The sequence below is a fragment of the Ahaetulla prasina genome, chromosome 4 (genome assembly GCF_028640845.1).
Source record: "Ahaetulla prasina isolate Xishuangbanna chromosome 4, ASM2864084v1, whole genome shotgun sequence".
Lineage (NCBI taxonomy): Eukaryota > Metazoa > Chordata > Lepidosauria > Squamata > Colubridae > Ahaetulla > Ahaetulla prasina.
Window position 1 is genome coordinate 20,328,844 of NC_080542.1, and position 13,841 is coordinate 20,342,684.

Genomic DNA, 13,841 nt, shown 5'->3' on the forward strand with positions numbered 1-13,841 from the left:
CCGAAAACAGAATCAAATACAAAATAACAGAGTTGGAAGGGACCTTGGAGATCTTCTAGTCCAACCCCGTGCTTGAGCAGGAGACTTATACCATTCTGAACCTCTTCTTAAAAATCTATTCCAAATATGGTTTTACCGGTATAATATAAAGCAGTACTAGCACTTCATATGATCTTGACAAACAAAGAATGTTCTTTCTGCGCCAACTCAGTAAGCTCAAACTGCCCAAGGAGCTGCTGATCCAATTCTACAGAGGAATTATTGAGTCTGTCATTTGCACCTCTATAACTGTCTGGTTCAGTTCTGCAACCCAACAAGAAAAACACAGACTTCAGAGGATAATTAGAACTGCAGAAAAAATAATTGCTACCAACCTGCCTTCCATTGAGGACCTGTATACTGCACGAATCAAGAAGAGGGCCGTGAAAATATTTGCAGATCCCTCGCATCCTGGACATAAACTGTTTCAACTCCTACCCTCAAAACGACGCTATAGAGCACTGCACACCAGAACAACTAGACACAAGAACAGTTTTTTCCCGAAGGCCATCACTCTGCTAAACAAATAATTCCCTCAACACTGTCAGACTATTTACTGAATCTGCACTACTATTAATCGTTTCATAGTTCCCATCACCAATCTCTTTCCACTTATGACTGTATGACTATAACTTGTTGCTGGCAATCCTTATGATTTATATTGATATATTGATCATCAATTGTGTTGTAAATGTTGTACCTTGATGAACGTATCTTTTCTTTTATGTACACTGAGAGCATATGCACCAAGACAAATTCCTTGTGTGTCCAATCACACTTGGCCAATAAAATTCTATTCTATTCTATTCTATTCTGTTGATGCAGCCTTGAGGCAAGCTTGCAAAACAGCCACAAGAGTTGCTAGTCCATGCAATTTCACCCTGGAGCCTTTAGAACTGTAGAAACTGTAGAAGAGAAACTAGGAGTTTCTGAAAGATCATTTAGTAACAGTAGCAGAGTTGGAAGGGATATTGGAGGTCATCTAGTCTAACCCCCTGCTCATGCAGGAGACCTGTACTAGGCATTTGAACCGCCGAACTGCCGACCTTTCTGATCAACAAGCTCAGTGTCTTAGCCACTGAGCCACCTAGTCATTTATTCAACTCCAGCAGCCTAAAATCTCAAGGATTCTTCTCCGTAGCCATGTTTGTTATCTGTGGCTTCACTCAGCTTCACTTTAAATTTTAATATTTTACAAACCTAAATATAAAGATTATTAAAACAATCTACAGATATCTTCTCACTCAACAATCACAATTAAGCCCAGAATTTTGGTCGATACCTTTGTAATCATTAAGGGGATCACTAAATGACTTGATTTTATTTTATGACCTTGTTTACAAAGTGAGTCACTATAGTCATTAAGCAAATCGTTTGGTCGATAAGCAGATCCATTCTCCCAAATGCATGCTTTTTGTACCAGAAACTGGAAAAAAACTTGCAAACTGCATTCAGGGGCCCCTGGGATGCTGCAACCAGTCGTAAATACGAACTGCTTGACGAATGCCTGAAATTTGAACACATGACTGCAAGGGGTGGGTTGTAACTTTGAACAGTCATTAAGCAATTGGTTAAGTTTAAAATAGCAGGCTACATAAATGTGGATTAGCATTGATGAAACTGAAACCTTGCAGTTCCTAGATAGCTTCTGATTTTACTCATATTCTTTGAAGAAAAGTGATTGACAGTATCAAGGAATTTATACTTACCCTGAAGAATGGAAGGTGAGTTTCAGGTCAGCCACGCACACTTCATCTGTTCCACAGTTCTTGTCAAAAGGAATCTGTTGTATTTGATAAGATAGGAAATATTTACACATGTCCAGTGTAATACATTATCCTGCTGACCTTCCTTGTTATTCTTTGAAGACGTTTCACTTCTCATCCAAGAAGCTTCTTTAGATCTGATTGGATGGCGGGAAATGGAAGGATTTATATTCCTTGTAGACAGCTGGTCACTTGCATTCTTTATAGAGAGTCATTGAGGCAACCTGGAGGCTTGTGTGTCATCAGGGTCACTTGAGTAGTACAAATGGGTGTGGAACTGCTGAAAGGACTGTGTTGTAGACTGGAGATAGATGATGTCATATCCCTCCCCCTCCCCCACTACTCAGGTGACCCTGAGGACACAGACAAACCTCCAAGTAGCCTCAGCAACTCCATCAAAAGAATGCAAATGACCAGCTGTCTACAAGGAATATAAATCTTTCCATTCCCCACCATCCAGTCACAGCTGAAGACGCTCCTTGGATGAGTAGCAAAACGTCTTCAAAGGAACCAGAAAGTCCAGGTGCCTCTTGAAAAAGCACCTTTGGGACGACCATCACCTGGATGATTGAGAATCTCCACAGACATTTACCCTATGCTAAAATATGCCAGATTGAGGCCCACCTCCTGGTTCCCTCCCAGCTGGCTTTAAGCTCGTGCATCCCACCTATCTCCATCCAAATCAGTTGTCCCTAACGGCTGAAATTAAGGATCACTCAAAACAATGTCATTTCCTGAATTCCCAGTTTTGCCACAAGCTATTAAGGACATCTGTCTTCGTGGCTACATCTGTGGGGTCTTTGATGTTCTCTGAACTTGGTACTTTTCTTGCAGACATTTCATTACCAAACTAGGTAACATCATGAGGGATAGCAGGGAGTGGGATTTGCTCTCATTTTATATTCTAGAGGCTTCCCTGTCAGTGTCAATGGGACTGGTCTTAGTAGTTCCTTGATTGTGTTGCTGTGTACTGTTGTTTGTTTGGCAGTTCTTTGATCAGGGTATTGTTTGTGTCTTGATTGTTAGTCTAATGTTAATGTGTTACCCAACAAGCTAACAGCCCAATTAAGGAACCACCAAAACCATTCCCACCAATACTGACAGATAAACAGAGAGCAAACCCCACTCTCTGCCTTGATGATGTCATCTACTTTGGTAGATAATGTCTGCCAGAAAACAACCAAGCTCAGAGAGCACTAAGGACACCACAGTTCAACCATGATTTACATTTTCTTCTACTGATGGCTAAATCTGTTATTCCCGCACCCCACCCCACCCCATACACAAAGAGGGTCTCACCTCTACCATTGTCCTATTGCTTAAAGGATTCAGAATAGGCCTGGGAGATCCACTCTTCAGCACACCATCTTCCTCAAGGGATAAATTCACAAGGAGTTTAATGGCTGACAAGTAATCCTCAATGCAGTTCTGAAAGACAATGACAGGAGCTGCTTAAGCAAGGATTCTTGTACGATAATGTGGCTAGTAACCATCACATTAGCAGTATCTGAGGGCAGACTAACCAACCTTCTCAAGAAGATGCTTTACCAAAATACAAGAGGAAGAAATCTAGAATCTATGAATAAGAGATTTATCAATGAGTAGATTTGATTTACCGTGATATTAATTTCCTCCAATACGCACACTGGCTTTAGAGAGATTTCTTTGTCCCCGTTTAGAACATTCTTGCCATTCCTAAATTCTCCCCGGTACTTTGCTCTGTCTGGGTCAATCTCCAAGTGGAACAAGAGTTTTGCAGACAGATCTCCTAGAAGGAAGAAAATGGCTGGTGTGTAAAAGGCAGAGCAGACATTCTGCAGGTCCTCTGTCTGTTTTGATGACTATCACAGCAAATCTCTGGATCCTGTTGTACCAAAAATACAATTCCACCCCACCCACCCCCGATCCCCTGCCTTAAAAAAAAGAGCGAACAACCAGGAAACAGGAAGTAAACAAAAAGTCCTCATAAGTTCCCTTTTTCAGGTAGGCTGTAGCTTCAAACGGTCTCTAAGCAACCGATCATAAGTAGAGAACAACCTACCCCAAACTGATTAAAAACAATAAACATTTTTTAAAATAAAAAGTACTATGAAAATGGATGCTTTCTTCCCTTTTAGATAATTAAAGACAAAATTGTGCTAAGGGGAATAAGTATTAGAAGGAATTGTTACAGGAAGTCCCCAAGGGGATTATTACAGGTAGACCTTGACTTACAACAGTTCATTTAGTTACCATTCAAAGTTATGATATCATGTCGAAAAGTGACATGATAATTTTTCACGCTTACACTTGTGGCAGCATCCCCATGGTCACATGATCAAAATTCAGGAAGTTGGCGATTCACGTTTACGATGGTTGCAGTGTCCCAAGATCATGTGATCACCTTTTGTGACATTCTGATCAGCAATGTCAATAGATAAATCAGATTCACTTAACAATCGTGCAACTAACTTAACAACTGCCATAACTGAATTTAGCAACTGTGGCAAGGAAAGTGTCAGGCCTGGAAACCATACTAGACTTTAGGGTTCCAGACGCTGCCACATTTTTCCCCTGAGGGGAAGAAGGGGGGTTGAGGGGTATGGTAACATTCTTCGAGCGGTCAAGGTCGGATGGTGTTCACATCTGCAGGAAGAGTGGTGAGAAGATATTCGAATGAACTGGGAGAACGTGGGACCATGTGACCATCAAAGGGGTCAAGGGGGTGGGACTCTTGGGGCTTGTATAACTGGGAAAAGAATCTGGAAGTTCAGTTTTGGAATTTCACTCATTGTGTGCCAGTTTCCTCATGCTAGTGAAGAACTCTGAAAAACAATGGCTTCTGAGGTTTTTTTATGCAGAAGAGGTTTTTCTGGAACCTTGACAGAAAGTCATAAAATGGGGCAAAAACTCACTCAACAAATGTCTTCCTTAGCAATATATATGTTGGGCTCCATTGTGGTCGTATGTTAAGGACTATCTGTATAAGCAAGATTCTCCAAATTTGGCAACTTTAAGACTTGTGGACTTTGATTCCTAGAATTTCTCAGCCAGCTGGCTGGTGGAATTCTGGGAATTGAAATCCAGTGTCTTAAATCTGCCAAGTTTGGAGACCCCTGTTTTAAGCAATTGGAGGCCATTCATAAAGAGCACCTACGCCATTGCTGCCTAAACAGAGAACTACTTTAAAAAAAGAGCAACATTAGAAGCCCTGAATGAAAGACAAAGCTGAGTCTAAAGCCTTGGCCTAACACCGCCATTTTAAGTGAGGGGAAAAAATAAAGACTATAACAAGACACAAACACGGAAAAGACTCAAACATAATGGACCAGCCTATTCTACATTTGGGTTCTTTCTAAAGTTGGCCATTTCATAGGAAAGCAACTAGCATCAAAGAAATCAAAGAAGCTGTTTCGCCTTGTCCTCATATCACTTGTGATGTGAATGCTGGGTCAGGATAAGTCCCACAGTTTGGTTGTCCTCCAGATGACTCACCTGTGTATCTCTCTGTGGCAAAGCTGCTATTGAAGCAGATCATGAATTTCAAATTTATATTTTGCCAGGTTTTGCTATGCCCAGTGCATTCAACATCTTTCACTGGAATTTCTTTGGGCTCGAAAGTCACTTGTGTGGCCACGTTAACAATTGGTCTGGATCTGCAAGTACCAGAAAACAAAAATATTCTACTAGTCCATGTGGATCAAAGCTTCTACATTTAGGTGAAAAGGGAAGGAGGTATTATTTATACCTCTATAAATACCTCTACACTATTTATTACAGAAGAGAAAAAAATGTAGGAGTTTAAAATGTGGACTATCTGTAGATTCCACAGAAAGAGAAAAGCACTATGTTTATGCAGTTAAAGGATTGCAGGTAGTCCTTCACTTACAACCTTTAATTTAGTGACAATGTTCAAAGTTACAATGGCACTGAATAAAAGGATTTTATATTTTTTATGACCGTTGCAACATTCCCCACGGTCACGTAACCAAATTCAAATACTTGGTCACAGGTTCATATTTGTATTTTGTATTTGTATTTATTTATTTGTCAAACGTGTACAAGATCAACATGGACATGAACATAGGAAATGAGTACAAATAAATGGGGACAGTAGGACAAGCACATGGATGCGCTTATGCATGCCCCCTTTATGAACCTCTTATTTATGATATTTATTTATTTATAATATTTATGACGGTTGCAGTGTCCTGGGGTCATGTGATCATCTTTGGCGATCTGACAAGCAAAGTCAATGGGGAGCCAGCTTCACTTAACAATTGTATAATTACTAACTTAACAACTGCAGTGATTCACTTAATAACTGTGGCAAGAAAGATCATAAAAGTCATGACTTATCTTGTGACCTTGTTAAGTGAGACTTAACAAATGTCTCACTTAATAACAGAAATTTTGGGCTCAGTTGTGGTCGTAAGTCAAAGACTACCTTTAATTATAATTTAATTTGAGAAATAATTTCCTAGCTCAGGCAGACTTTTATCTTTCTAAAATCCAGGGATTTTATTTCTAATAATTTACTCCTCCCCAGCTCAGTCAATTTTTCGAAAAAGTAAGAATGTTGTATTTTGTCTTTTCCCACAACTAATTAATGTTAACAAGAGTTGTGAATTTCCCTTTATTCTGCCTTTAATGTTTAATTCTACTTTTGAAACAGGAGAAAGAAGAAGTACAATCAGATCCTTTCTCTTTCTGAAGCTACATACTATCTAACATAAATTTCAAATTCCTTATCTTCACTAAATGAAGTGTAAATGAAAAGTGTATATTTTTGTTTGTTATTTTCAGTTATTCTGCTGAAGCCTCAAGAAAGGAAAAAAAGAATCTTTGAAATTTCTTTCTTTATAGTATCTTTTGAAGACACCCTGTTTCCCCCCAAATAAGATATCCCCTGATAAATAAGCCCAATTGGGCTTTTGAGCACACATGCTAAAATAAGCCACCCCTGAAAATAAGCCCTCCCGAAAATATTTAAACGCATATGCAGCTGATCCCCACCATTTCCTCTAGTTTCCTCCATGTGCCCCCAAATAATAAGACCACCCTAAAAATAGGGCCAAGTGCTTATTTCGGGGTTCAAAAAAATATAAGACAGGGTCTTATTTTCGGGGAAACACAGTAACAAAAACTGAATTGCTTCCTACAAGCTGGGAAATTTCTATTCTGATGTTCATTTAGAAGTTTATTGTTATTGCTATAGGACAGGGGTACTCAACCTTTTTATACCTACCACCCACTTTTGTATCTCTGTTAGTAGTAAAATTTTCTAACCGCCCGCCGGTTCCACAGTAATGCGCCGTGTATCGTCGTCTGAGCATGCCTCTCACGCATCGTGGATTGGGTTTGGGGGGAGGCGCTGGCTACCACTCTGCTTGTCTGTTACAGCTGGGTGGTGTGGGGGGAGCTGCGTAAACTATTCTAGGACGAGGCTCTTTTGTTTGCAGTCGCACTATAGCGCCATTTAGTTTCACTTACATAACGTGAACTAAACTTATGCATGGGCGATATAAATGGTATATTTTCTAAAATTTAAATTGTCACAGGGAATTTTATGAAAACCTAATGAAAATGTTTTTAAATAATGCTATGAAATTTTTTAAAAAACTCAATTAAATTTAAAAAAAGGAAAGTGCTTCAGTATTGGACAAAACCCCTACCGCTCACCATAAAAGCTGGAATGCCCACTAGTGGGCGGTAGGGACCAGATTGACTACCACTGCTATAGGAAATGAAAACTCTCCTAATAAGTTTCCAGTTTAAGAAATACAGTAGTGGAAACTATTATTACGTGACCTGCAATTGCTCTTTGCTTCACTTTCTGGTCTTTCCTTCACTTTCTGAAATCTTATGACCTCATCTGGGACAACCCAAGAACATGAACTTTGAGTCACTTACTGGAGCACCATCACCTTTCCCAAGGCTCCCACTGTAATGCTGGTGAGACCATCTCCACTGAGGTCTGTCTTTCCATGGATGGACTGTCCAAAGTATCTCAGACCAGGAGAAATGCTGGCTCCAGTAATTCTCTGCAGGAGATAAATGCTGTTGACTTAACTAGAAGTGAAGTTCCAGACTGGAAGAGCCTTTAGACTGATTCTTTCAGAAAGCTAATGCTTCAAAAACTAATATTTGTGTTTCTATTGCCAGGTTTTAATATTTTTTATTACTTCCTTGGAATAACAATAGATGGTCATCCAAAAGATTTTTTTTTTGGAAAATGTAGCTATCCTTCCAGGCTTGAAGTCAGCGGTGTTCTTCCATTTGTAATTCTCCTCCTACCAGTAGTGGGATTCAATTTTTTTTACTACCGGTTCTGTGGGTGTGGCTTGGTGGGCATGGCAGGGGAAGGATAATGTAAAATCTCCATTCCCTCCCCACTCCAGGGGAAGGTTACTGCAAAATCCCCATTTCCTCCAGATCAGCTGGGACTTGGAAGGCAGAGAACAGTTGGGGGCGGAGCCAGTCACAAGTGGTATTTACCAGTTCTCCGAACTACTCAAAATTTCCGCTACCGGTTCTCCAGAACTGGTCAGAACCTGCTGAATACCACCCCTGCCTCCTACCATCCCCCAGTGTTTCGCATCCTTTTCTTCCTTATTACAAAAGATCTAATAAGGAGTGAGTGACAGAATAGATGCTGGATTTCTTTGGTCAGTCATGTTGGCGCTATCTATTCAAAGACATAGTTGACAGACAGAAGAAACCTTGTAGACCTGGGGTGTCCAACCTTGACAACTTTAAGACTTGTGAACTCCAACTCCCAGAATTCCCCAGCCAGAGTTGAAGCCAAAGAAGTCTTAACATTGTCAAGGTTGGACACTCCTTGCTGTAGGCCATCAACCCTCTAGTTCTAATGTCCTCCCAACCCAAGACTGACTTTCAGAATGTGAAGTAAATGTGTCAGAAATGTTGTCTGAACCCTTGTTGATGCATAGAAATGTCCAGGGCAGTCTCCTGGAGAAATGTCTATGGAGATTCTCAGTCATCGAGGTCATGGTTGTCCCAAAGGTGCTTTTTTAAAGAGGCTACTGGACTTTCTGGTTTTTCTTTGAAGACATTTCACTTCTCATCCAAGAAGCTTCTTCAGCTCTGACTGCTGAAGAAGTTTCTTGGATGAGAAGCAGAACATCTTCAAAGAAAAACCAGAAAGTCCAGTAGCCTCTTTAAAAAAGCACTTTTGGGAGTTTCCTGGCTGGTTAAATGCCCTGGGCTCATAGGATCCTTTATTTCTTTTACGTTTCTTATTTGTTATATCCTTCAAACTGATTTCCCCCATTGGTGATTTTACACACACATCCATGTAGATTCACTGAACAGTACGGAAACACTTGACCACTGGCGTCTTCTGAGATGCCTACAGCTTTAACAGTAACAGAGTTGGAATGGACCTTGGAGGTCATGTAGTCCAACCCCCTGCTCACGCAGGAGACCTGTACTAGGGATTCGAACCACCGAACTGCCGACCTTTCTGATTGACGAGCTCAGTGTCTTAGCCACCTAGTCAGGCTAACATTTAGTAGTGGTTTCTAATCCATGTATTACTCTGATCTGACCTACTTAGCTTTGGAGATCAGCATGGAACAGCTGGATGTGGCATGTGAGCAAATCTCGCAGGCGAACCTAGAATGCAACGTCATTGCTGTAGTTGTACCTGGCTATACTCCATAGGCAGAATCTTCTCGTGGCTGTTGTAGATGTAGACAGCTCCCCTCTCTCCATCCTCTAAGGGAGCTCCTATAGCCACATCCGTCTGTCCATCCCCATTGATGTCTGCCAGATCTGTGATGGCTGCCCCAAATCTGCCCAAGGGGTATCCTAAATCCCCATTAAATTCTCCGAGGAGGATGAGATTATCCTGGAAGGAAAGATATCTTTGAGACAGCATCCACTCTCCATATCTAGGATACAATGTGGGCATCTCCCAGATATGCTGGATATGTACAGGTAGTCCTCCACGTACGACCATAATTGAGCCCAAAAATTCTGTTGCGAAGCAAGATATCTGTTAAGTGAATTTTGCCTCATTTTACGACCTTTCTTGCTTCAATTGTTAAGCGAATAGCTGCAGTTGATAAGTGAGTAACCCGGCTGTCAAGTGAATCTGGCTTCCCCATTAACTTTGCTTATCAGAAGGTTGCAAAAAGGGGATCACCTGATCTTGGGACATAGCAATCATCCTAAATATGAACCAGGTGCCAAGCATCTGAATTTTGATCACATGATCATGGGAATACTGGAAAGTTCATAACTGAAAAACAGCCCTAAGTCACATTTTTCAGTGCCATTGTAACTTTTGAACAGTCACTAAATGAACTGTTGTAATTTGAGGACTACCTGTACTGCCCTGCCCATTTTCTGGCTCACCTCTTCCCAGCCATATGCATAAACCCGGCCTCCTCTCGTTTCGGTGAAATATTGCTGGGCCCCGATAAGCAGCAGGTCTGTTTCTTGGTCACCATCGACGTCCACGGCACAAAGCACCCCTCCAAAATAGGATCCAGTCTGCAAAAGGGGCATCAAAATGCGTAGAGTGAAAAAGCAGAGTATCAACACAGGATCCCTAATCATAGATAATAACAGTTGGTCTTTGTACTGTACTTTGAAATGATCATGTACACATACTTATGTATATATATACAGCATCTGTATATGTGCATTAAGTTTGGGTAGATATACACTCTCTCTTGAGAGCAGGCAACACAATTTCATTTTTAATGTGGGCCAGTGTGCTCACAGTAAAAAATGTGTCAATAAAGTTACTTAATCTTATTCTGTCCTGTCCTGTCCTGTCCTATCCTACCCTAACCTACCCTACCTTACGTTACCCTACCCTACGTTACTCTACCCTACCTTACCTTACCCTACCCTACCTTGCCTTTCCCTACCATATCTTACCCTACCCTACCTTACCCTACCCTATCTTACCTTACTCTACCCTACCCTACTCCCCTACTCACTCACACTCTCTCTCTCTCTGCCCTATGTTTAACCATTCTATTCACCTGATGACGTGTGCTACAGCTCACAAAAGTCAGCCACTGCTATCTACTAGGGAAAGAGAATCTTGATTAGGTTTTCTTGGGGCACCATGATCATCCTTTTGCTATCAGGGTTTCTCAACCTTGGCAATTTCCAGGTATTTAGACTTCAACTCCTAGAATTCCATAGCCAGCCTGGCCACTGCAGAGAATTCTGGGAGTTAACCCTCAATTTGGGAAACATTGGCCTAGTTCTAATAATGATGCTAGGCAGCATTGGACCAAAACATCTAGAAAGTTCCTTATGACTAAAAGATATTCGAAGCTCCTTTCAACCCTATGATTCTATGATTTTTTTTCTCCTTTACCTGTTGCCCTTTAATTTCTTGCTTTAAAGTCCAGTTCTGAGTTTTGGCATCGACCTCAAATATGAGGACCCTTCCCATATGTTGGTATCGAGGGGCACCAACGGCGTAGAATGCTTTCTGATGATGCTGGAGGAAACTGAGTGTGTACCCTGTGAAGGTTAAAAACATGATGGATGGACATCCCACAGAAGGGTTAGACCAATGTTTGTCAATCTTGGAAGCTTTAAGATATGTGGACATCAACTCCTTAAATTCATGCTGGGAAATTCTGGGAGTTGTAATCCACAGATTTTCCAGCTGCCAAGGTTGAGAAACACTGAGTTAAACTGAGGGCCTTAACAAAGCAGCTTCTTCTTCAATTCTATAATAGGGAGGATTAGACACTCTGCCTACATTTATACACTGTTTTACACCAAATCTTGTTTTCACTACGGCTTCTTAAATAAGACACAGTAGCTAGACTTACACATTACATTAGGTTTGGTGTACTTGCTTGGAAAAGCTTACTTACGTATTTACTTACTTATCAGAACAACTAGGCTCATATAGCATGTTAACCAGCAGGCTATGATTTATAAACCATAATCCCTGAGTTCACACATAATGTTAAATTGCCTTTTTTAAACAATTGATATTTAGAGACCTATATAAACTAGTGAGTGTGCAACTTTCAAGGCAATAGGCAAAGATTTCATAGAAAAAAACTCTTCATAGGGGTTACTGTAGTCACTTTATACCCAAATACTTATTGAATATTATTATACATAGTCCTCGAATTATAACCATTTGTTTAGTGACTGTTTGACGTTACAACCACACTGAGAAAGTAACTTATGACTGTTTTTCACACTTACGACTGGTGTAGTGTGCCCATGATCACATGATCAAAATTCAGACACTTGGCAAATCATATTTATGATGGTTGCAGTACCTTGGGGTCATGTGATCACCTTTTGTGACCTTCTGACAAGAAAAGTTAATGGGGAAGCCAAATTCACTCAACAACCGTGTTACTAACTTAACAACTGCAATGGTCCCCTTAACAAGTATGGCAAGAAAGGTCATAAAATGGGGCAAAACTCACTTTACAACTGTCTCACTTAGCAAGAGAAATTTTGGGCTCAGTTGTGGTTGTAAATCGAGGGTTACCTGTATTCATATTTGTGAATGATTTTAAATGTATCTGTAACAACTAGAAGTAACCACGAGATTGAAAGACAGGTTTGAGTCATAACCCTATGTTTCATAGGAAAGATGGTTATATACCGCCCAGTTTTGTAGGATAAGCAAAACAACAAAAAACTAACTTCAGTTTGTACAGATCTAGATCCACCTTCGGTAAACTGGCATCCAGAATGGTCACGATCCTCAGCCAAAATATGACGATGGATGTGGAAGAGTAGTCCATATTATATTGGGATGATGGCATTCTCTACTCACCCAAATATGCCCCTTCCATCTCTTTCCGGACTGAGGGAGTTGTAATGAATCTTTCACCGGCAAAATCCTGCTGCTGCTCCAAAATGCCCCCAGCCCAGTTGTCAGCACCCACAGCACCAAGAATCACACGACCCTGCAGACCAAAAGATCTTGCTTTACAAAGGCAGATCACAAGGAAGCAGAAATGGCAATGTTATAATGTGCTCATCCGGAAGTGTTCTCAGCCCTGATTTTGCTTTTAAAAACAAGTGTTCTAGGGATGATGAATCCATACCTGTGTTTCTCAGCCTTAGCAATTTTAAGATATGTGATCTTCAAATCCCAGAATTCCCTAGCCATCAAGATATGGTCATGTGATCAAAAGTCAGGCACTTGGCAACTGGCATGTATTTATGACAGTTGTAGCATCCTGGGTCACATGATTGCCATTTTTGATCTTCCCAGTCAAAGTCAATAGGAGAAGTTGAATTTGCCAATCAGCTGTGTGATTCACTTAACAACTGTGGTGATTTGCTTAACCACTGTGGCAGAAAAGGTCAAAAAATCAGGCAAAACTAATTTAACAACCATGTTATTTAGCAATGAAAATTCTGGTCCCAATTGAGGTCATAAGACAAGGACTACCTGTACATTGGGGGGGGGGCTTCAATCCTTCAGCCTCACCTGGGATATATCTGCACTGAATCCACTGGATGACAATTCCAGGTGGAAGGATCTGCTGTCACTGGTGCCTGTCATGAAGAAAGATGGGGACATTTTTTTAAAAAAAATTGGGCCACTTTCACAAGGGGTGAGAAAGTAATATTGTGTAATACATTCATCAGTGATCAGCTAGTGGGAATTATATGTATATGTTTTAAGACTTCTGGTTGACATTGCAGCACTATCGGACTCAAAGAGCGGGGCTCCATGAACTTGCACAGAATCCCTTTGTTAGAGGGCCCCATAAGAGGCTAAATTCACCCTGTAGGGGTGATGAAGAATGGAGGGGTGCTCTGCAGGTCGCAGAGAGTGGCGGCTCTCCTGCTTGATTCAGGGCTAATTCCCTCTCATTTGAAGAGGAGAGGCAGCCATTATGGCTGCCATGAAGCTGGGGCAGCCGAACAAACAAAGAATGTGCTGGAGCAGTGTGGATGAACAGTGACTGGAACTGAAACCCACACTAAATAAAATAAACTCTAGAAAAGAGATTCTTTGAAGAGTTTGTTTAAGCCGCGAACAATTACAGAGAGAAAAATTATAGACCTGAAAGA

At 40.9% G+C, this 13,841-nt stretch overlaps 1 protein-coding gene across 1 annotated transcript in view; it reads right to left on the reverse strand.

Moving 5' to 3' along the window:
• ITGAL (integrin subunit alpha L) overlaps window positions 1–13,841 on the reverse strand; it is an 81,226-nt gene that overhangs the window by 16,613 nt on the left and 50,772 nt on the right. Inside the window, exons 10-19 of the mRNA XM_058179433.1 lie at window positions 13,252–13,319; window positions 12,589–12,721; window positions 11,149–11,297; window positions 10,167–10,304; window positions 9,454–9,657; window positions 7,698–7,828; window positions 5,280–5,440; window positions 3,422–3,573; window positions 3,105–3,233; window positions 1,749–1,822 (exon numbers count right to left, since the gene is read on the reverse strand). Coding sequence (XP_058035416.1) covers window positions 1,749–1,822; window positions 3,105–3,233; window positions 3,422–3,573; window positions 5,280–5,440; window positions 7,698–7,828; window positions 9,454–9,657; window positions 10,167–10,304; window positions 11,149–11,297; window positions 12,589–12,721; window positions 13,252–13,319 — 1,339 coding nt within the window. The remainder of the gene's footprint in view (window positions 1–1,748; window positions 1,823–3,104; window positions 3,234–3,421; window positions 3,574–5,279; window positions 5,441–7,697; window positions 7,829–9,453; window positions 9,658–10,166; window positions 10,305–11,148; window positions 11,298–12,588; window positions 12,722–13,251; window positions 13,320–13,841) is intronic.